The sequence below is a fragment of the Mercenaria mercenaria genome, chromosome 13, assembly GCF_021730395.1.
Source record: "Mercenaria mercenaria strain notata chromosome 13, MADL_Memer_1, whole genome shotgun sequence".
NCBI classification, from domain to species: Eukaryota; Metazoa; Mollusca; class Bivalvia; order Venerida; family Veneridae; genus Mercenaria; species Mercenaria mercenaria.
In genome coordinates this window covers 65,448,595-65,472,660 of record NC_069373.1, presented here as the reverse complement: position 1 = coordinate 65,472,660, position 24,066 = coordinate 65,448,595, and the positions used below count along the sequence as shown (strand labels likewise).

The 24,066-nt window shown below is 34.2% G+C and overlaps 1 protein-coding gene across 1 annotated transcript in view; it reads right to left on the bottom strand.

Annotated features, from left to right (window-relative positions):
• Positions 1-24,066, bottom strand: part of LOC123530249 (A disintegrin and metalloproteinase with thrombospondin motifs 9-like) — a 151,327-nt gene that overhangs the window by 33,265 nt on the left and 93,996 nt on the right. The window contains exons 7-17 of the mRNA XM_053522100.1: positions 16,230-16,270; positions 7,261-7,366; positions 6,447-6,605; positions 5,018-5,177; positions 4,776-4,874; positions 3,708-3,850; positions 3,404-3,467; positions 3,004-3,118; positions 2,337-2,476; positions 766-883; positions 251-346 (exon numbers count right to left, since the gene is read on the bottom strand). Coding sequence (XP_053378075.1) covers positions 251-346; positions 766-883; positions 2,337-2,476; positions 3,004-3,118; positions 3,404-3,467; positions 3,708-3,850; positions 4,776-4,874; positions 5,018-5,177; positions 6,447-6,605; positions 7,261-7,366; positions 16,230-16,270 — 1,241 coding nt within the window. The remainder of the gene's footprint in view (positions 1-250; positions 347-765; positions 884-2,336; positions 2,477-3,003; positions 3,119-3,403; positions 3,468-3,707; positions 3,851-4,775; positions 4,875-5,017; positions 5,178-6,446; positions 6,606-7,260; positions 7,367-16,229; positions 16,271-24,066) is intronic.

The window sequence follows — 24,066 nt, the reverse complement described above, 5'->3', positions numbered from 1 at the left end:
GCAAGTGATTCTGCCTTTGCGACCAGTGCAGACCAAGATCAGCCTGCACATCTGTGCAGGCTGATCATGGTCTGCACTGTTAGCTATTCAGTCAGTAAATTTTCAGTGAACACCCCTTCGAATAATAAATGGTATTGCCCAAATTGAATGATGGACCAATCCATTTTAGAAATTTAGCAGGCTAAAGGTTAAACAAACTTGAAAACTTGTGAATAATTTTGTGAGCACTCTGGAATCCTACGGAACATACCGAGGTAGTTTTCATCATCCGGGAGATGTCTATAGCCATGCTGTCTTATATCAATGTTTGTGGCACCCGCCGGAATCAGCGTAACATTGTTGTAATCTTAAAAACAAACAAAGGTTATATCAATATGATTATGCAAAATGGGGTACAAATAGTGTAATTTACTTTTTTTATTACTGGTAATCTTTACATTCCGAAGCATTTTTGATTTATCGACCAATCTATGTTCAGTAGGTAACTGACAAGTTGCCATAGTAGACATCACTCAGCCTTATTACTTTTTGAAGATTGTTTGTCCAAGGTTTTCAAGCGAAAAGATTGGGTTATGCAAATCATGTACAAAAATTCAAGTATAATCCTATTATTGGCTTACTAAATTCTTGATTCGCAACTGGCAACTTCTTAACTGCCAGACATATTACAAAAACTTCACACTGCTCTGAATCCTGGATGCATATCTTGACCAGTCACATCACTGGTCAGGCAACTGGTCAAGTGTTACAAGACAATACACTTACCATAGTTTACAGTGTTATAGCTCCCTGAGATAGTCCTACATGAAGCATTGTCCCCACCACATACTCCACATCTGTCACGCTTCATATTTGAACCAAGTTTGTTGTCACATCCTCCGCGCTGCAAATACATAAATCAAAGGCCTGAATGGCCTGAGTCGGCTAATGATTGATGTACTGACAGTATAGTCTACCAGTTTCAGTTTGTTTTTAGTTTTTTTTTCTTAAAATTTCATAACACAGCTCGATATTTACCCAAAATATTATATCCGGATACGATTACACTTTCCTCCAGTTTGAACAATATATTTTACAAATTGTGATGATACGAAGACATTTAGCAGCAATTGGCAGTATCTGACATTGAAGTTTACGGTTAAATTACCTCTTATTTAAATCTTTTCATAAAAAAGTTGTTTCGTTTCGCCAAACATAGACGATCTACTTTCGATTTCAAAAACTACAAGAAAATACAATTTAATGTTTCGCCGATTTGTTTATTTCTCGAAAAATAAGAATTAAAATCATTTTTAATATCTGTAGTAACTAAACAAACCAGTAAGAGCTTCTTCTTCCGATAATTTATCCGTTTACTGACTTACAAAATTCATGTGTGTGTGTAGAAACCCACGCAAAGTTTATAGAAATCATACGATGCGTGTATACGTTCAATGTGGGAGAATTAAGGCTGATCGGGATCGGCTATGTTACCTAACGCATCCAGACGATTCAGATTTTGCTTTTAAAAAAGCATTGTGTGCATTTCTGTAATTTTATATACGTTTAGAAATTATTAGACATGCGTATAAAAATTTGCATTATTTCTATACGTAATTTACGCTAATACGCATCTTATCTGGAGCCCTGTGGAACTATTTTTTGTCTTTCACTGGATGTTACGCAAGCTTTGTAAGCCTGCGCAATTCATAAAATGCACATTTATGCTTAATGAGTTACATTCGAGTATTGCACAATTACAAGTCATAAATATGACAGATTACATCGTATATTGGTCATAGCAAAGGGAATTCACGCAACTTAACTTCATTCTTGCAGTGAACTGTTTGAAGTTTGAGAAATCTAATGGAACTACATCGCTTCACTGTGTTATTTGGTCCATTTAGACTTAGAGAATCGCTGGATAGCAAGGACTCGTCAAAACGATTACATCGTTTAGCCGACTCAAAAATCACCTATATTGTTGGGAGTTTTTTCTGATGTTTTAGGAAAGAATAGGTCATTTTCTTAATGTAAAACGTTCTAGCAACATTAAGAGAACATATAAAACTACTGAACTTTCTTCAACAAATATAGAATGTATTTCACCATTATGCATATTTAAAACTTCAGTCAATACACCTCAGGGCCCTGGTAAATATATATGTAAAACTTAAAATATTATCTTATTTATATTTTTAACAGATGCTGAAATTTTTTTGGATGGAAAAATTTCTGTAAAGTATTATTTAATATTACCAGTTTTGGTGTTTGAAGTGCATCACAAAAACAACATGTTAAAATTCTGTACCTTTACGACATATAATAAACTGACAAATTCATGACTTGATACATACCCGACACTGACCATTGACACAGATATCATTTCCGTCCGGCCGACATTTTGTTCCGTCGATGACTTTATGATTCAGCATGTAGAAATAGGAAGGACTAGAGTCTGCTTTACAATATAACTTACACCAGTCCTTCTCTTGAACTGTAATTAAATATCAAAAATAGTTAAAGCTCTGTTCCTCATTCCCAAATGTCCATTGGGCTGGTAAAACCCTACACAAGCAGACGTGTAAGACAGTTATACAGTCGAACCTCACTTGCTCGAACTCGACCGGCCCGGCAAAATTTGCCGGGAACTGACAATGAGTTCGAGCCAAGGATGATGTTCGAATTTTCAAAGTTCAAGCATACGATGTTCGACTGTATACATAAGCAAATTAAAAAAAGATGACAGAAAATGTAACTGATATTGGTTATACAAATTATTTCTGTCTAAGCAATCTATATAAGTATAACTTACTTATTTCGCCGTCACATAGGACTGCATGTTATGTACTCACTCATAAGCCTATTACAGCCATAAGGCAAGACAATGCATCTACATCTATGCAATAATTCATGAAATCAAAACTGATTACACAGCTGAGGCACAAAAATCTAAAATCCAAATTTTAGAAGTAATAAAGGGGGAATTATAGGGGGAAAATACTTTTCATAGCTAAAACTTACTGCCGTCATATTTTGGTATCCATTTTGAACCAGGAGGAATATTGTAATGGCGGATTTGGCTGTTGTATTCTGCACATTGTTGGACACGAAAATCGTCACTGTTTGTAGGACAATCCTGGGAAAAGGTGCCAGAAAAAAAGATCTTAATATTTGTTAAACTGCATATTGCAATAAATTCTGCTTCATTTACTTTCAGTAATGATAAAATCATAATATATTATATAAATATCAGTCAAAGATTCAAGTATTTCAGTTTATTTTCAGTATATTATGTCTAATGTATCGAACTGAAGAAAGAAGAAAAACAAAACTGTTATCATTTTAGCCTTTACAGTACATGTATATGCAACACCACTAGAAAATTACATTTTCTGTGCACTAAAAATATACAAATTTATACCTTAGTATTACAGTGCCTGTATTTAATCCTTTTTCCAGTGCAGTAACGGCCTCCACCACTTGGCCTTAAAGAAAAAGAGAAGAAAATGAAATTTTACCATAAGCAACATAAAACAAACCTTTCCTTATAAAATGAACCTGTCTATATTTCTTCACTTTTGCAAATCTCACACATATTAAAGTATCATAAAGCAAATTTGCATCTGCATATTAAGAACATTAATATTTGAGTTTGCAAGTGAAATAAACACAATTTTACATGAAAGGCATGCTAAATCAATATTTGTAAGCTGTACTATACTTACTCTGGATTACTGCATTCTCTGTAAGCCTTTTTGATTCCGCCTCCACAAGTCCGGGTACATTTACCATATGGATGCCATTTACCCCACCCACCTTTTACTTTCTTGTCTGGTTTGTCCTTTGCACACCGACCTCGTATACACCACTGAAACAACATTCAATCATTTACCTCAGAGAATACCCATTAAACATCATAACCCTTACCCTGCTAAATTTCTAAAATGAACTTGTCCATCTTTGAATTTGGACAGCACCATTAACTGTTAAAAGGGGTGCTTACAGAAAAGATACTTGCTGAATAGCGAACAGTGCAGATCATGATCAGACTGCATGGATGTGCAGGCTGGTCATGATCTACACTGGTCGCAAAGGCAGAATCAATCATGTCCAGCATAAAAAGGGTAAAGAGCCATACATGTGCAAATTCTCTACTTATTTAAAGTTTTTATGCCTATAACATTAACTACATTTGCAGCATTTCTCATGACTATACAACCGACTTTTCCACAAATGCTAGTTAACTAACCCAATATTTTTAGATTTTGTATCAATAGAACAGTTACACACTTTTTGCTTGAAGATGCAAGGGGATAAGCAAACTGATCCAGTCATCCAGGGTGGTGAAGGATCCAAACATTGAAATCTAAAGAAAATGGCCGGGGCCAACTGAACTTGTCAAGTCAGCACTGGAGCTTGAGCTGCCAATCCTCATGTGAGTAATATTTCACTGTAACTTCTTTTCTCCAACTACATGAAAATTTCTCAACACCAACAATAGGCGGAGCTATTACCTTCTATCTCAGTCCAATTGTCACTACTCTTGTCTGAGGATCAGATTCATTAATTTTAGACAGGTACTCTAGTGCTCTACTGCACTTACAAGAATGTTTATAATTACTTTATCAGACAAAAAATGAACCAATTTTTATTCATAAGTTTCTTTGAACTTTATCATAATATATCTTATCAAACAATAATGATGAAAGCTTAATTTCAAAACTGCAACACAGAAAAACATGTTCATACAAAAGGAAATTATCAAAGACAGAAAAAGGGTGGGATACACTTACCTTTCCTGGTCCGCACATGGTACCATCAGCCATGGGCATATGTTGAGTTTGGCACGAGAAACTGAGATCTTGGGTACACCATAACATCTGGCATGTATTCTAAAAATTAAAATACTTAAGATACATCTTTGACTGCTATCATGATTTGAAAAAAAAGTTCAAAATTCTTACACCTGATTTTGATATATATTTCAACAGAACATTGACCATAAAAATAAACTGAAACTTATAGGGAAACTTACCTGAAAAGAACAAAAGAAAAATCCTTTTCCATAGATAAGTTCACACTGCTTGTTAACGTTATAGATGGACCCGGCTTTTTTTTTCTGAAGACGTTTGATCTTTCGGCGATATATTTTCTTCCCTCTTGGTTTGTTGTGAAGGCAATTCCCATATCCCGCACTGAAAAAGGAAAGGTTCTAAATTCATTTACTTGGACAAACAAAATTCAGCCCAAATGAACAGTACAGGTGCCAAGATCACAACTCAGTTTGGAGATCAATCTCACAATGTAACCTTGCCATTGGTCAATTTCAAGACTGAACCCAAGAACAACCAATCAGATTATCTAACAGAGATTTGAATCAAACCAGTACAAGAATGCAACCTTGCTATTGGTCAATTTGAAATTTATGCTCAGAGTTTATAAACTATGATAATAATTGCTGATGAATGGCAAAAAAAGTAAACTTATAGAAAACTATAACATAGATGTTTGAAAATATATTCAATTGGTATTTATTTAACTTACCATGTCATTCAAAGGCAGGATTTAAAATATTCTTATGATGTAAAGTGATTTAAGCTTGTTGCCTCTTTCCTTGTTGTTCTGCTGATGTTATTATTTGATTACCTACAGGACCTCTTTTCCCACAAACAATCGTCTTTAATACCTATTCTTATAGCATACAGATATATCTAAGTCTGGAAGAGTTACTTCCCTTATACCTTCAATAACTGCTACAATCTTTGTAAACTATATGCCATTGTGGTAGGTATATAAATTCCTATGATGAATCAATTAGCCAATAAAAAAACAGGCGATCTATCATTCACAAAATAGTTCCTTGACCACAGAATGAAAAAAATTTATCAGATTCTTTTAATACTTCTCCGATAATTAGTTGTTAGAGATAACATCACAGAACACAGTTATGAGTCAAAAAAAGAAATCGCTCAAATTAATATACAGGAAGTGCATTGAACTTCCGAACAACTGTTATCTACACGCACTGAACAATTGCTGGACATGTTAACCTAAATCTAAGCAAAGCTAATATTTTTTTTGATCTTCTGAACCCATTTATCAAAGAATTCCATCATTTTATGCAGGCCAAGCCTGAACATGCAGTAGATGACCAATCCTAACAGGTTTTTCAGCTGAAACCTCTTACACACGTGCATTCCGGTATGTATTTGACAATTATGACTGAAATCACTGCATGACTACATTTCAAACCGAAAAGTCTCTCTGTACAGCAGCAAACAGTCTATTTCAACATTAACTACTGGTAGTCTAAGCTAATATGTTAAACCAGAATCTTCCTGACTGCTTTACCTGCGATCAATGCTAAAAGCAGTACTTTCACTCATAATGTTCAAACAAATTTTATTTCTGTCTTCGATCGAAAGATTTTCTACAAACTCAACAAAATACACTGCAATACTTACTCAAGAAATTTTGTGAGTAGACGTGAACTACATTCAGACCAGGACCAAGGGTCGGTTTTCTCGTCGATCGTAGGGGACATAATATGCGTTTTGGCAGTTGGATCTCGATCATAGATTGGACGGCGACATCGATTATCATCATCATGAGGTAAATTAAATCTGCAAATCAACGCAATTCAAATCTGTAAGATTCTACTGAAGTATATAATGCAATCATAAAAAAGTCTCAAAGAGTCAGTTTCTGTTCATGACAGGTATTGAAGAGTGAAATACTCCTTATGCGCATTAACATCAGCTTTAGCGGAACTCTTTTTTATATAGACTCCATGATCCTAAAAGCAAGGAAAAAATAAAAACACTATGCCATGAAGTCTGAAGTTTTCAAAATGTCAAACACTGTACTGTCAATTAATTAGTTAGAGACAACTTTCAGGCCTTAAACACTAGCTCCCCATAGATAAATATTCAAGCTTAATAACACTCATAATGCCAACAAACCTTAATATAACTGTTCCAATTTAAACATTTACTGTAGGTTCTACTAAGGAATACATGAATATATTTGAGCCGTGCCATGGGAAAACCAACATAGTGGGTTTGCGACCAGCATGGATCCAGACCAGCCTGCGCATCCGCGCAGTCTGGTCAGGATCCATGCTGTTCGCTAACAGTTTCTCCAATCCCAATAGGCTTTAAAAGCGAACAGCATGGATCCTGACCAGACTGCGCGGATGCGCAGGCTGGTCTGGATCCATGCTGGTCGCACACCCACTATGTTGGTTTTCTCATGGCACGGCTCATTTATTATACTTACACATGGCCTAGTTCATGAGCAATTGTATATGCTGCACTTATTCCATTGTCTTCTACGATGGAACAACTTCTTTCTGGATCACACATAGTTCCTAGTTCAGCCAAACCTTAAAAAAATAAATCCATTCACATGTAAAATAAAGCCTTAACATGTTGATAAAGTCTTAATTTTAAAATGAACAAAGCCCGAATCCAAGCTACTTAATCCTCATCATGCTGGACATGATTGATTCTGCCTTTGCCACCACTGTAGATCATGATCAGACTGCACATCCATGCAGTCTGATCATGATCTGCTTTGTTTGCTATCCAGTCAGTATCTTTTCAGTAAGCACCCCTTTTAACAGTTAATGGTATTTTGGACAAGTTCATAATAGAAATTTAGCAGGTATGGGTCTATCAACAATTCAATCTATGAATAAATCATTCAATCAATCATTACGTGATAAATTGCTTAGTATCTTCTGTAATTTCAAGTAAGAGTTATAGAATCTGTCCTTTCAGATAAACGTATGACAGCATCACATATTATAAGGGTTTCATGGTTTATAAGAAATGGCTGTTGTCCATTCACGATTATTTCATTTAAAGAAACATGTTCCTAGAGGATTAAACACTGCAATTCTTACAAAAACTCAATTTTGGCACACTCAGCGATAAATAATATAACCCATATACTTGGATTACCTTTTATTATTGGGCTATATGAATAAATCATTGAAACTGATAAACAGAAAAATACATGATTCCCATAAATCTGTACTATATGGCCAATAAACATAAACAATTAATAAATTAGGTGCTATACAGGAAAACTGAGTTTTCTGGATGGTGCTGTCTTTCTTATAACTAAGGCAAGTAAAAGTTACATTAAGAAAGCAAAACCTAGAATCTTGAGGAGAGATTTTATACCACTGACCAGGCATCGTACCATCTTAGTGGGGCTGAAACTCGGGAAATAAAACCAGGGCATGCCTGACTGGGACGGAGCTTTATAAAAACAGATACTGGAATTTTAACTACAAACCTACTATTCAAACTCATGACTGTCACCAATGACCTACAATAAATATTTGTGACCTACAATTCATATTCATGACCGAAATTCGAACTCATGACCACTGACCTACAATAAATATTTGTGACCTCCAATTCATACTTGTGACCTAAATTCAAACTCATGACCACTGACCTACAATAAATATTTGTGACCTCCAATTCATATTCGTGACCTAAATTCAAACTCATGACCACTGACCTACAGTAAATATTTGTGACCTACAATTTATATTCATGACCTAAATTCAAACTCATGACCACTGACCTACAATAAATATTTGTGACCTACAATTCATATTCATGACCGAAATTCAAACTCATGACCACTGACCTACAATAAATATTTGTGATCTACAATTCATAATTGTGACCGAAATTCAAACTCATGACCACTGTCCTACAATAAATATTTGTGACCTACAATTCATATTCGTGACCGAAATTCAAACTCATGACCACTGACCTACAATAAATATTTGTGACCTACAATTCATAATCATGACTGAAATTCAAACTCATGACCACTGTCCTACAGTAAATATTTGTGATCTACAATTCATAATCATGACCAAAATTCAAACTCATGACCACTGACCTACAATAAATATTTGTGATCTACAATTCATAATCGTGACCTAAATTCAAACTCATGACCACTGTCCTACAGTAAATATTTGTGATCTACAATTCATAATCGTGACCGAAATTCAAACTCATGACCACTGACCTACACTAAATATTTGTGACCTACAATTCATATTCGTGACCTAAATTCAAACTCATGACAACTGACCTACAGTAAATATTTGTGACCTACAATTCATAATCATGACTGAAATTCAAACTCATGACCACTGACCTACAGTAAATATTTGTGACCTGTAATTTATATTCATGACCTAAATTCAAAATCATGACCACTGACCTAAAATAAATATTGGTGACCTACAATTCATATTCGTGACCTATATTTATAATCATGACCACTGACCTAAAATAAATATTTGTAAACTACAATTCATACTGATGAATGACCTATAATTCAAAATCATGACCATTGACCTGCAATTCAAACTCATGACCTATAATTAACATTCATGACCTGTGACCCAGACTGTACATATTCAAACTAAAAGCAGACTTGTAGGTCACAAGTCAGGTATTCCATCTTCTACCACATATTGTGAGTTGAGAATACACCACATCTATTGTATTAAAAGTAAAGACTCCCCGGGCAATATTTGCCAAAATTTGTCTCATCAAATACAACTTAAATAATTTAAAGCAACCCTCCCATTTTATATAAGATCACAACATCTTTGTTTTCTTACTATTTGCAGTACATTAATCAGGACCTGTACTCAATCAATATTAAATTCTCCAGTAGTTTTTTAATTAAACAAATGAATATCTCTGAATATGACATTTGAAAAATTACTTCATATTGAAATCTGTCAATCTAAAAGTGATTTCGATATAAAACTTTAATTAATTGAAAATTTAACAGGTCAGACCTCACACTGAGTTAATGAAATGTTACTTTGTAATACACTTGATATTTCAACTGTTGATATTAAAGGTGTAATCAGCTTCAAATGGAAATATACAAGGTTAGTCAAAAGTTTGAGTCATCACTCATTAATTTAATAATGATCATCAATAACACAAGAGTAATACATATATTAGCTTTAATGAATGGCTATATAGTCATTTTCGGAGAGTTTTAACCTTTTATTTTCCTTTTTAAAAAGTCTATCAATTAACTTCTTCTGAGTTTTACTACTACTTTAGTAATTACTATGTTTAGTTTACATTGGTCAGATCTAAGAACTTGTGCAATTCTATAAAAGTCTTGTGGAGACCATGTTCAAATTTCCACACGGTAAATCTAAAAATAGAAGTCTGACACAACATGCTTCAAACCTCCCTGTTGAAGAGTTGCAAGCACAATCAAAGTCTCAATCATTAAACCAAAAACATGGTGATGACTTGCAGGGATAGACACCTCTTCTCAAAGAAACTTAATAAATAGCAAAAGCAAAAACTGCTGCATCAAACTCTTTGATATACAGCAGACATATTCCAATTTTTCAAGCAGAAAATAAAACATGGAGTGCACACATGAAGCGTACCCTTACGAAAATGAAATATGGAAACAAGCTGGCATTAAGCTGCAAGGTAACTGTCAATGATCTGGCAACAGTCTGTCAAAAAAAAAAGGTAACTGGAAATAATCTGACTGCTATATGGGAACAAACTTCCAAGAAAAAAAATTTAGCTGAAAATAATATGGACACTATTTCCATATTATTTCCAGTTTCTGGGAATAATCTGCAAACTAAATGACAATAAACTGGCTCATAACAATCAGCATGTAAACACACTGACAATATTGTCAGCTTGTTTCCAGTGTCTGGAAGAAATCTGGCAGGAAAATGGCAAGAAACTGGAAATAAAAAACATAATTTCTATAATCGAATTGAATGAGTACTGAGATACCATCTTGCATACAAAAACTTAAGCAAAAAATGCTATGTGGAAAAAGGGGCTTAATTTTGGAAAAAAGTATAGTTATTGGACCTGCTTAGTACATGTCAGGTCATGACATTGAACAAGTGTGTAATTAGTTTCAATCTATAATTTTGTAAAAAAAACAAAACAAAAAAACATAGGGGCATGTCCAATAACTTCTATTCTTTGAATAATCGAGATAAAAATTACATAAGTGACAATATTGTATGGATTGGCTGTCTGTCTGACAGTACATTGGATATAAATTTACTCAGAGCAGATTCTGACAATGCACTGGCTACACAATGGCAATACACTGGCAATATACCCATCTTAGCAATTTTCACAGCAAAACAAATATTACAAGACACCTTATCAAAATGGCCAAGTGTTGCATTTTTTCCCTCCAAAACTATTTCAGTTTTCAATAGTTTTCCAGCACTGATGGGCACATTGTAAAGGTACTTTTTCATCATTTACAGTTACTTGTTTTCATTGTAACACAGATTCTGTCCGCAACAATATTTTTGCTAAACAGATACAGAAATTTAAAAGTCATGTATTTCGCTACCCGTAAAATTAAACTTGCAGATTTACATAATCTTTGTCAAATTTCCTTTGTTTCAATATATATTATTGATAACTGAAATATGCAAATCTGAATTGTATTAAAATGAGTCCACAAGCAAATGAAGGTTTTAAGTCACATTAAATCATATAAACTTAATCATGAAACTGAGAAAAAATATATACTGACACATAACTGGAAACAAACTTCCATACACTGACAAGCTATGACAATACATGTAATCAAAGACAATTTTCTAGGGGAAATAAAAAAATTAGTACCACTGAGTAGTAACATATTTGGATACTTTACAAATCTTATGCCAGTAGATAGAACGTCGATCTACGACACTGGTGCGCTCGATTTCTAGGACGGGCTATGTTCTACGTGACTAATTATAAATTGACATTTGTCTGAAATCAATATGTATAACCTCTGATTCATGTGGAATTGGCAGTTACATACAGAGAACAGTTTATAACGTACAGAATTCAGAAACCTGTTAGGTTAACTGCCCCCATTACATGACTGAAAAAACTGTGAAAAACAGCATTAAACCCAAAACAAAACAACACAATCAGTACCATTTTCCACCACTATATTGATAATACCGCGTACATCATGAAATAAGTGAAAAACGGCAATTTGAAAACCCAAAACACAAAAAAACACTCATTTATAAGAGTCATCAACCTTTGTTTACCTGCATATAATCAGGAATTTTAGTTTAAAACGTATTAAAAAATGAATATCCAGATTTGCTTAAAAGGTTTCTCTATGATCCATGTAAAAGCCTGCATTGTCGAATAGACTAATACACTGAAATAAAGACAACACACTGGCAATTAATGCCAGTGTGTTGTCAGAAAAATATTTCCATTGATGGCTGTGCACTGAAAATACAAGACAACAGACTGGAAAGTCCAAAAAGCCGCTGTTGTCAGTTGTGTCATCCATTGTTGCCAATATGACATGCAATACCAGTTATTTGCCAATGTTGTCAGTGTATTTTCCAGAATACCTATCTTTTAAATAGCTCCTCAATAGTTTTATGAAAACTAATGAATTTTGTTTAAACGTCTTACATGTCACTAGACACCAATGTTTATAAAACGACTGCCTGGAAGTTAAATTTCACACGGTTTTCAGATTGAAAATAGCTGACAAGAAACATGGACTCATGGAAGGTTGATATAAGTGGCAACACTACAGAACATTTATACTTGGTCACTCTGAGAAATATAGCTGCAAGTAACTGGCATTAAATTATTGACTAAACACACTGACATAAATTGACCACACACGACAATAGGGAAGGTTTTTCATAAGGGTAGTTTTGGAATACTGCAGAAGCAGGTACAGACACTCTACCCTGCTAAATTTCTTAAAAGGACTGGTCCATCATTCAATTTATTAATTGAAAGGATGTTCACTGAAAATTTACAGACTGAATAGCAACCACCTTGTAATGGCTGATATTTTTCTTTTATGGTGTTTTGACCTAAAAAAAAAACAGGTGTCACTTATGCAAAGGGAGGTAATTATTATCAAAACCAGGAACCATGTCTATTTGTTAAAAATAAATGAACTGCAATTTATCAAGTTCATAAAAAGAAAGTTAGATCCTACCTTCACTGTGTTATAATCATTTAGTTCTTAATTATCAGTATATCACCACATCATAGGACTCAACGTATTCATGCAGAAAATGCATACTAATATCATGATCTGAATAAATGTTTTTACGACTTCAATTTTAATTCACCGTATATACATATTTTAGTGTTTAATCAATAAATGTGCAAAGAGAAAATAACTGAAGATCATATTAAGGACAGTCATCATTGTAAAGTACAGCGTAACAGTTACTGTCTGGTCAATGCAGCTGTAACTCCACTCCAGACTTTACACCATGCCCCAGTATATTAATTTTCTTGCTTACTAAACAATATTTGTGTAATTGGCATCAAGTCAGGTGACCATCTGTTAAATTCATGATGTATTAACCTTGAAATTTTTTCAGGAAACTCTCAATAAAACTTCCTAAGATAAGGAAAATGAGGAAAATATCACCACAACACAGTTTAAAATCTAAAATTGAAGGATAATGTAAAATCTAATAGAATAATGGTTATGAAAATCTAAAAAGAAATAACAGCTATTAGGTGTGGAACACTTGCACCCTACCATGTCTTGGAAACAGTACAGAGACCCCCCCCGTGTCTCTGAAAATTTGTTCTTTTATTAGAACTCTACTCAGCAGACGGCAGCCCTGGTTTCAACAACAGACAAGTAGTGTGCTTTTATCATAATATGAACAAATGATTCCCATTACGTCAAGGTTACCAGGAAAGTGAACAATTTGCATTTTATAGATTCTTATGCTGGTAAAGTTATTATGATAATTCCTTCTTCCAGATTTATTAGAAACATTGTATATAATGAAATATCTATAAAGTAAATTGGACTGCACTGAATTGCAGAGGAATAATGTGCAGCGTTAGTGTCTCCCGGACTATAAATAGTAAATACCAGCAGCGAAATCTCATACGCTGAGTTTGATCCCTAGTCAAGTAAATTTTTCTCTGTAACTATACTTTAAAAAGTCACTTCCATTTCAACCACTCCCCTGTTCAATCAGTTGTCAGAGGGTCACTGGTGAAATAAAAAAAGGTGAAATAATCTGTGTGAATCAAAGACCCTCAGGCACAACTTTAAAGCATACATTTACATAATAAGGAAACTTGTCTGTGAATGTATGAATAAGGGGCCTCCATGGCCAAGTGGTTAAGGTTGCTGACTTCAAATCACTTGCCCCTCACAGATGTGGGTTCAAACCTCACGCGAGGCATTGAATTCTTCATGTGAGGAAGCCATCCAGCTGGCTTACGGAAGGTTGGTGGTTCTACCCAGGTACCCACACGTGATGAAATAATGCCCGGAGGGGCACCTGGGGTCTTCCTCGACCATCAAAGCTGGAAAGTTGCCAAATGACTTATAATTGTGTCAATGCGACGTTAACCCCCCCCCCCCAAATAAAGTATGAATAAATTCAAAACAATAATTAATAAAGTGTTCAGCTGTTAGAATGTATGTGAAAAATTCTAAGCATAAATCCATACTGCAAGTGATGCTGCCATTATGTGACTACAGTATTTTTGCTGCTGATGCCGATATTGATGATGCATTTTCAATTAAGATAACAATACTGTTTGAAAAAAACAACAAAAAAATAATCACCTGATATTCTCAAATATGTCAATTTATTACATGACAGTATATATTTTGCAGTGTTTGCCATAGAATTTGAACAATAAATAGGGTGCGATAAATCATTCAGAACAAAGAAGTTTTTCCGGGGATATTTATTATCTATTAAGGCTTGAAGAGTTGAAAATTCATATAAATCAGGTCACTGAATAGAAAGAAATACAAATCCTGGGATATTTTCATTCATCCATTCTTGACAGATGTATGTTTATTACATTTTAATTTGATAATTGCTTCGCTTTTTTGATAAACCTACCGTGAAATGATTTATTTCAAATAAAGCTATATTGCGTTAAAGATAAGCGGAATATCAAAAATTTGTTGAAATCCTGATAGATGGTAGTTTCACCCCGTACCAAGTGTTTTCTTGCTATCTTGTACGTAACACCTCAGTTATATTAATTTCCCCATCCGTAGATTTCAACTGCCGATAATATTTATTCACTGATGATGTTTTATGATTTATGCATCTGAAGAGAAATACATCATCTGGTCATCAGTTTTAAAGATTTTTTTCCTTCCAGTATGACAGACAAAATTTCTACAGTGCAAAAAAATCCTCAGCAGTTTTTGAGTAAACAGCATCAAATATTTCAAGCATGCTGGAAAGTTAGTATGAAGCAATGCAGCTTATAACTGAACCAGCTAACTGAAATGACAGGGCAACTGTGAAATAAACCAAATGACTGACTGATTAACGGAATGCCTGATTAATTGATTGATTGATTGATTGATTGATTGATAAATTGACTGATTAAGGACCATTTGCTACTGGCCTGCTTGAGCATCACTGAGGCTCAGTACAGATGTTCTGCTTGAGTCGTCTTTCTACTTTTGTGAAACTCAAGTCATTTGTGCATCAACTGACTCACTTGAGCATTTCATGTGGTCCCTGACTGTTCTAATATTTTTTATGTTCTAATCACTCAAAACCCTGGAATTCTAATATTTTGCTTATCTCCTTGAGACCTAAAGCAATATTTCACGAAGTCGTAAGTAGGATTTACATAAGGAAATGGCCGCCAGGTTTTCCGGAATTTCAAAAATTGCTGACAACACGTAAAAACAACCTGCTGCTTATCACATTGACGTCTAATCTAATCAAAACAGTCTCAAAGAGAATGAAAAAACTTAGTCACAGTTACATGAATCCTTCCTGAAAACATTCTATTTTGTGTACAAAAAAACTAAAAATAAAACTTTCATCTTCAAAATTTGTTTGAGGGGAGCCTCCCATCACAAAGTGCTCAGTGTTGTAAGTTGAAAACTTCTTGAGTCTTGGAAAAGCAACAGAAATTTTACGATGGAGGGGTTCTTTTCAACGATCTGGGAATACGGCAGTCCATTTCAAGGTGTTGTTTTTTTTTTTTTAAGTGTCACCAATATAATACAAGAAAGATATCTGACATATGTTTTCATTAACTTCCAAAATGTCTGAAAATTGGAGGCCACTTTTGTTTTATATCCTACATGCTCCTTTATCAGTTATTCATTCAATAATAATTGAATAATACAAACATCATGCTGGAAACTTTAACTATGAATAAAAGTTGAAAACATACCTAGAGTATCACATTTTTCTGGGGCTCTGCAAATATTTTCCCTGAAAAGATAAAAAAATAATTACATTAATTTAAAACACAAAATCAAATTTGTTACAAATAGATTTTGTTAGTTACTGTGATATCATTAAATTTAGTGGGCATACAATTTCCAGATTTTGGTCCAAACTGCTTTTACGAAGGCATATGCATTCACATATATTCATTCACATATAGTAAGTTAAAAAATACTGTAGAACCATTTAATTTCATGGACACAAAATTTTGCAGTTTTGGTCAATCGTCATTTTGACAAAAACAGCTATTTCATAGGGATAATACATCACATATTTCTACTTTTGAACATAATACAAGTGGGAACTGTTTTGTTAGTTGGGATTCAATTTCATGCATTAGCTCAATCACTAAATCTGCAAAAGAAACTTCCGCACAAATATTGATGATTTTACAGTATTTGAAATTAGAATTTTCTATTCTTTCATTGCGATTTATATTTTGTTGACAGAGGCAATATTTTGTTGAAGGAGGCAACTATGAAATCTGCAAAAAGTAGTCCCCCATATCCAACGTCTGCAATTTCAATAAACTTTTGCTGCTACTCGACAAAATTCATCTTTTTAACATTTAATAATAGTCTGAAGTGAAAAAAAGTACAGAGAGAAAAAAACATTTTCTCAGGATATATATGTTACAATCTGTCTGTTTAAACCCAGTATGAAATTCTGGCAGCCGGTTAAAATCTTCCAGACCATAGTAAAACCTGTTGCGTCAATGAGAAAGGTATGAAGTAATTTGTAAACTGTTTTCATGTAACAGATAAACACAAAATCTGATGTCTGGCCCAAAAATTGGAAACTTATTTAGCAGATGGTCTGTTATTACTCGTTTCAACTCGTTTCATTTACTTCTGTAACTTTTCAATACTTTTTATATGCGTTTAAAGCTGGCAGTTGAAAGTGATATTGTTTTATGCTGCACATTACAATGCTGCATTTTACTGCATTGTGTAACAGCGCGAGAATCTCTCTGTTAACACACGTTTTCTCTCCTGTTAAAACACCCCCGAAAAGTTACAAAACCAGCAGTTTTATGCTAGAATTCCTGTTTACAGACATTTACGTTAAAATGATGTCACGTTAACAGGCAATAATGTCAATGTTTTTGTTGCCACCAAGAAAAAGCGCTACTATAATTATCTTATATTCTGTTTTAGATTATTGGCATATGAAAATCGAAATAATGTATAGCAAAATCGTGTTTTACTGAAATCAATACACTCAAAATTGGTTATACGATGCCAGAATAATTCACTTGGGCTTTGCCCTATTGAAATTATTCTGTGGATCTATAATGTCTTTTTCATGTATTAATAACGTTAAAAAACAATTTTTCTGTACATTATTTCTTCATTATTTTTTTGACAGACTGGGTCCTCTAAGGTTTCAAGGTGTACTTTTTTTTTTTAAATGTTTCAGCTCAGGGTTCACAGAGTAAGTACATTTTAATAAATGAATTGTATTATTTATCAGAAATATTCCAAAAGATAATTATTTGTAATATCTATGCAGTGTCCCTGGGTATTACATGATAATGATTAAATCTAATTTTTCATTAATTTATTACATTTACAAACTTATCAGTTTTAAAATATATAGCTGATATTCTGTAGATATGTCATCCTTACATAAAATACATTTGATCTACTGCTCTTAAATCATTTAAATGTCCGTGTTCCACCCGAGATATTTATTATTAACACAAAGCTATCCGCTACCCCCTAATTAGATTATTTAAGGTGTTTCCCAATTTAATGGAACTATTCACTACCCCCTAATTAGCTATTCAGTCCTTTGAGCTAATTACAGAAAACCTATCAACTGCCCATTGACTTAGATATTATAAAAATACGCAGGTGAGAGGCTATTGTTGCAATATCTGGCACGGACCCGTATCCAACAATCAGCTCAGCGTACATGGTGACACCCAGAGTCGAGACAAAAACAATATGGCTGTCAATTAGTATGATTATCAGTTGATCAAATACTGACAGATCAAACAGGGTGTATATTTGAAGTCCTGGCACTCTGAGGTGTAACATTGCATACCTAAGGTAACTACAATATAGTTCAAAGTCGCAACAAGTTAGCGATACTTATCACCATACAAAAATATCTATATATTATATCATGCAATCATTTCTGTTTTGAATTGCTCTAATACTTAATTAGCTAATTATTTCTAAATAAAAGATTAAATCACTTTGATAAATAAAGTCAGATACAGTTCTTCAATCTTAATACGATTTTTACACAGTTGCAGTTCTAGCACTTCAGAATGGTGTATCGCTGTACCCACGGACTGAATACTTCTTCCCACAATTTTATATGACATTCGTACATTCAACCATGAAGTAAATGTCTTTTGTGACAGTGGTATGTTCCCCAGTGTTAAAAACTATCCACTTTGATACTTCCAACCAACTCTCACAGATAAACGAATTTCCAGCTCTGCTGCTGCAGAACACTGCAGATGAACAGTTCTAAATGCATTAGTTTAAACTGAATTAACACTTTCAGTGAACCATTGCTTTACCACCCCCAATAATGGATAAGTGACATTGCTAACTTCTCTGCAGTACAGTAGTTTCAATATAACAGACGAAACAGTATGTTGTTTCCTTGACTGAGGAAAAATAATAGTAGGTTTTCTGCGACAACCGTAACATCTCAAGTAATTTTTTCTTTACCTTTAGTTTCATGACTGGAAGTTATCATAGTTCAGATTTATGTGGTGATTCTTCAACACTTGTAGCTAGTAATGTTACACTTTTTGGCCCTGCTAAATTTTTAAAATGGACTGTTCCATCATTCAATTTGGACAGTATCACTATTCATTCCAAGGAGTGTTCACTGAAAATTTCTGACTGAATAGCGAACAGTTCAGGCTGATCTTGGTCTGCACTGGTCGCAAAAGCAAAATCACTTTCCGCCAACAGGGTAAAGGAACAGGCAAAATAAACCATAATTCTCAAATAAATTTATTTAAAACAAATGATTGTACCAATGGCAGAATGTAACAAACAAAATTTCCTCCATTTTAGCAAAAGTTAGAATATTGAACTAAAAATGATGCTAAACTCGAAAGTTCATTTACCTTGGATCATAAATTTGGGATTTTTTTTTCTATAAGCAAAAACATTAGTCCGAAAACATAACATACTTTACAGTACACTAAACATTTGCAAATGGGCTGCACATTCAAACCTTACAGGATGTCTGGAGTTGAACATTGCACAATTAGTACAAATAGAACAGCCAATTTCCAACTAAATTCAACTTGTTAAACTGACAAAATTTCATGAGAAAAGTTTCAAGACCGAATCAAACACATTGCTACCTAATCAGCGGATCTTTTGATGTGATTTGTACCTGCTTTAGACAGGTAACGAGACATGTTTGCCAAGGCAGATCACTATTTTGGGTAATTGATGAAATACATGCACAATCCAAATAAAGCATGTACTTCAACAAAGCTATCTGATCTCTAAATGCATGCATTTTTTTTTGTTTTGAACAGCAACTACTGCAAAAAATATGCAGCTGCCAACTTTTTGCACGAAAGCAGTTGCATGTTTAATTGATCGGATTAACCAACACTTTTAGTAAAAAAAAAAAACATAAGCGAGACCATGTTATTCCAAAACAATACTAACTGGTTAATGCCAAACTAAACACAGTGCAACCGTCAGATACTCCTTTTTTGTCAAAACAATTTGTCATAACACTAAACTGTACAGTAACTAGATTAGTATCATGGTATACCTGCAGTGTCATTATAACTGTAATATTCTTCAACTGAAGAAGAGGCGTGGCTATAAGCTGTACTCTAAGTTAGAGAACATGTCTTAGGTCCCGCCTACATATAGAATACTGTAGGGAAATGTTGAACTTTCTGAAACTGTTATCTATTTCAGTTAGAGTATGCTTGTCACGTGTACCAACGCTTTAAATGGAATGTTAACTTGTCAATCAAAATTAGTAGCTGAACGCACTGTTCATATTGGCGGACCATGATACAAAACAGAAAGCGTAGGGGCCACTCGAATAATGAGGTTACTTCTCGAAGGCTACGACTTCTCGAAATAACCTAATTTAATTCTCAGGAACCCCTACTCTTTCTATTACGTGTGTCCATAAGACACATGTGCGCTCCCACTCCTCTCACTCTACATGGTTTCATAACTCGAGGTGAAATATCTATTAAGAAAATATTATGTAACAGAAAGCATTTAAATGTATTTTTCACTTAATGAAGGACCATAACTCTGGCTTAGCTGAGTGAAATCCAACAGAGAAACACCACATGCTATATATTAATCCTCTAATGTTTTATGACTAAAGTGCATATACATGGCGCACAAACTTCTATTTGTTTCCTTCTGAGTCATGGTAATGTTTACGTGCATGATTTTCTGAAGCAGTTGTGAAAAGTGCTTAGATTTGCTGGAAAACAAATAGCAACAAGTACTCCACAAAGTTTGGAGCACATCTTGCGCTGTATGCCATCTTTGGCAATAATTTCTATATAACTGAAAAAGACAATTATCTTACCTAAAATCACCAAAACTACTCCATTTAAACTGAGATCATACATTACTGATCCTGTTTTTCAAAGTAACAATTGGAGGCAGTGCTATTATCAATTGACGCTAAAAAGAATCACCGGGCCTTTGCCTGTTACTACAAAGCACTACACAAACAAATTATCACCGGGTATTTGCCTGTGAACACAAGGCAATAACAAATTATCAATGGATTTTTGCCTGTAAGCATAAGACACTAGAAATAAAAAAATATCATTGAGTATTTGCCTGTAAACACAAGGCACCAAGTGTCACTGAGCATTTGCCTAAGTGGTAACTAGCACTTATTGCATGTCAGTTGCCTGCTATAAGCATGATATAACTGGGAACCAGCAAATCTTGCTTGTACAAGCAAATTAGAAAGCAACAAACTCTCTTATACTGTTTTAACAGAACATTATACTCTCGCAGCGTCTTACAACTTCAAAACAACCTTACATCAACTGTAAAAAATTATAATTTACAACTGTCTGCAAATCGTGTTATCCAAGAATTCGCAGCCAGGTTACTAGAGACACCCAGGGCAGCTATAATCTCCAATTTGAAGAGTTTCCAACTAGACCAACTCTTGGAATATCAGGATATAAATCACTTATTGTAGATTGAAAATATCTACCAGGCAGAACAACAGTAAACAAAGCAACAGTTGGGACTGAAGTAATTGATTCGTTACAGCCTGAATTCGTTTTTGGAACCTTGAGAACAACATAATTATACAAAATAAGTAGAGATTTCAGGATGAAAGTAAAAGTGCAGTCACGTACACCGGCTTAAATTTTAGGTCAATCTTCATTTTTGTATGAGATTTCAGGATGAAAGTAAAAGTGCAGTCATGTACACAGACTTAAATTTCAGGTCAATCTTCATTTTTGTATGAATCTTTCTCTCATGTTCAAAATAAAGTGACCTTATCATGCAGATGTTTGACTGGAAGAACATAATTAATGTTTAATCATTATTTTTTCATTGTTTTTTTCATCAATCTATTTTGGCACAGACCATGTTATACAGTAAACCTCGCTTATAAGGAACAGCTAGGGACCTCTAAAAATCGTTCCTTATAACCGAGGTTCCTTATATCCGTATAGCGAACTAGTTCCTTGTAACCGAGGTTTGTATAACGAACACAATTTGTATAGCGAACACTATTTGACTGACGTTTCATAAGGGCTATGTTTTCATACTCCGGGCCGACCCTAAATCTTTATGTGAGGAAGTTGCTTTTCTAGTACTGGTCCTTTCCTGGTAGGTAGACTGCCTGAACATACTGTAAACATACTGCATGTATGTGACTGAAATAGTGTTGAAATGCGGCGTTAAACCTAAACCAAGCCAAACTGTTCGTCGGTAAGAATGACCGTAATTTATGTTTATAATTTGTCGGTCATTGCTATCTTCTTTTTAGAGAGCGCTACATGATGACTATAAGATATGTTGCAGTTACTCCCCTTACCTTGCTTGACTGCATGTTATGTGAATAGTCATGAATACTAATGTAAAATATATGTTCAATTTTTCATTACAAATATGTTAAATTAGACTACCCATTAAAATTTAAAAGTAGGGTGTTTATGACATACAGTGTATTACGACTAAACAATGGCGCCATACATACTGATTAAAGTGTAAATTATACCTATACTTTTGCTATTGTCCATTTTAGCACCAGCTATAATTTTTCATTGGAAATGGTAAACTGGACTGTTTGCCATTGTTAATCACGTGTAATTAGCACATTTATTTAGGATTTTCGTTCACTACTGTTAACATGAAATACCAAATACTTGTAGCTATCGAACGTAATCTTGAGTAAATATAGTCTACTATCGTTTAGTGTTTGGTACTTTGATGATATTATATATTTTCTTTTTATCGTATCCGTGAATTAACAAACTAAAGATAATAGAAATGAAATAATTTGTGTTTATTCATGTGCATGAAAGCGATTTTCATGAGCATGAAAGCGCGATAGTGCCGACGTTACTTCCGGTTTTCAATAATTTTTATTCTTTATGTATGTTCGCTATAACCGAGGGGTTTTCCATTGCATTTCGTACTTTGGGACTGGAAAAAGTGTTCCTTATAACCGAGTGTTCCTTATAACCGAGTTCCCTATAACCGGGGATTTTTACATTAAATAAAGAAGGAATTAGATCGGGGAATTGAAAACTGTTCCTTATAACCGAGTGTTCCTTATATCCGAGTTCCTTATAAGCGAGGTTTACTGTACTATGCTTTCAATACGCTATCAACAGAAACTTTAGCAGTTCTCTTATTAAATACTTACAGGCTAAACAGACTGAAGAGTGAGCATTACAGTCATCAATATCTTGACCTCAGCAAAGCCCTTCCCCGTGATTCAAAATGAGCGATTCTCTTGACATTCAGACTGAGCAAAGACCTTGAGATTCAACTACTATTCATGAGCCAAAGCAAATTGTGAGATAAAAACACATTATCCTTAGACTCAGCAATTCCACTGAGTAAACGCCTTAAAGAGATTAAAACTAATCCCCAAACTGAGCAAATCCTTTGAAACAAAAATCTCAAGACTGAGTGAAGACCTTGAGATTCAAATGCTTATCCTTGAACTGAGACTGAAACACTTGTGCTCAAACTGCATAAAGACATTGAGTTCTCCTAATTCAAGGACTTTGAAGACATCTTTTTAATCTTTAATTTCTTATTATCTTGTACTAATGTATGCACACTTGAATGCTTGTATGTATGTATCAGAGCAAAATACAACTGTTCAGAATAGTCATCAGATTAAGTAGAGCCCTCTCAACTCAAAAGCTAAGCGTCTATCTAGCTATAACCCTCACTAATCTTTGCATCAAGGGGTGGTGAAATCTGATACTAACTAACTTGTCCGTTTTTGCCAGGAGTTATTGTCTACATGTCCATAATAATGGTTGTATAGTAAAATATGGTGTAATTCTACTTGTCCATATGGACTTTGGGTCAAGCTGGACATGTTAGACAATCCCTGTTTAAAGCTTATGAAAAAGACATTTTCTGTAGTCTATACACAATTCCACCACAACTGGAAACATTCCTCTATCCTATCAATGATAGTATAAAGTGATAACCGACAATAACCGACAATAAAATATGAGTATTTCTAAGAGAAAAAAAAACGGACATAAAAACACAAGTGTGTACGTGCTGAATGCATCTCATCTTCAGTGCTCA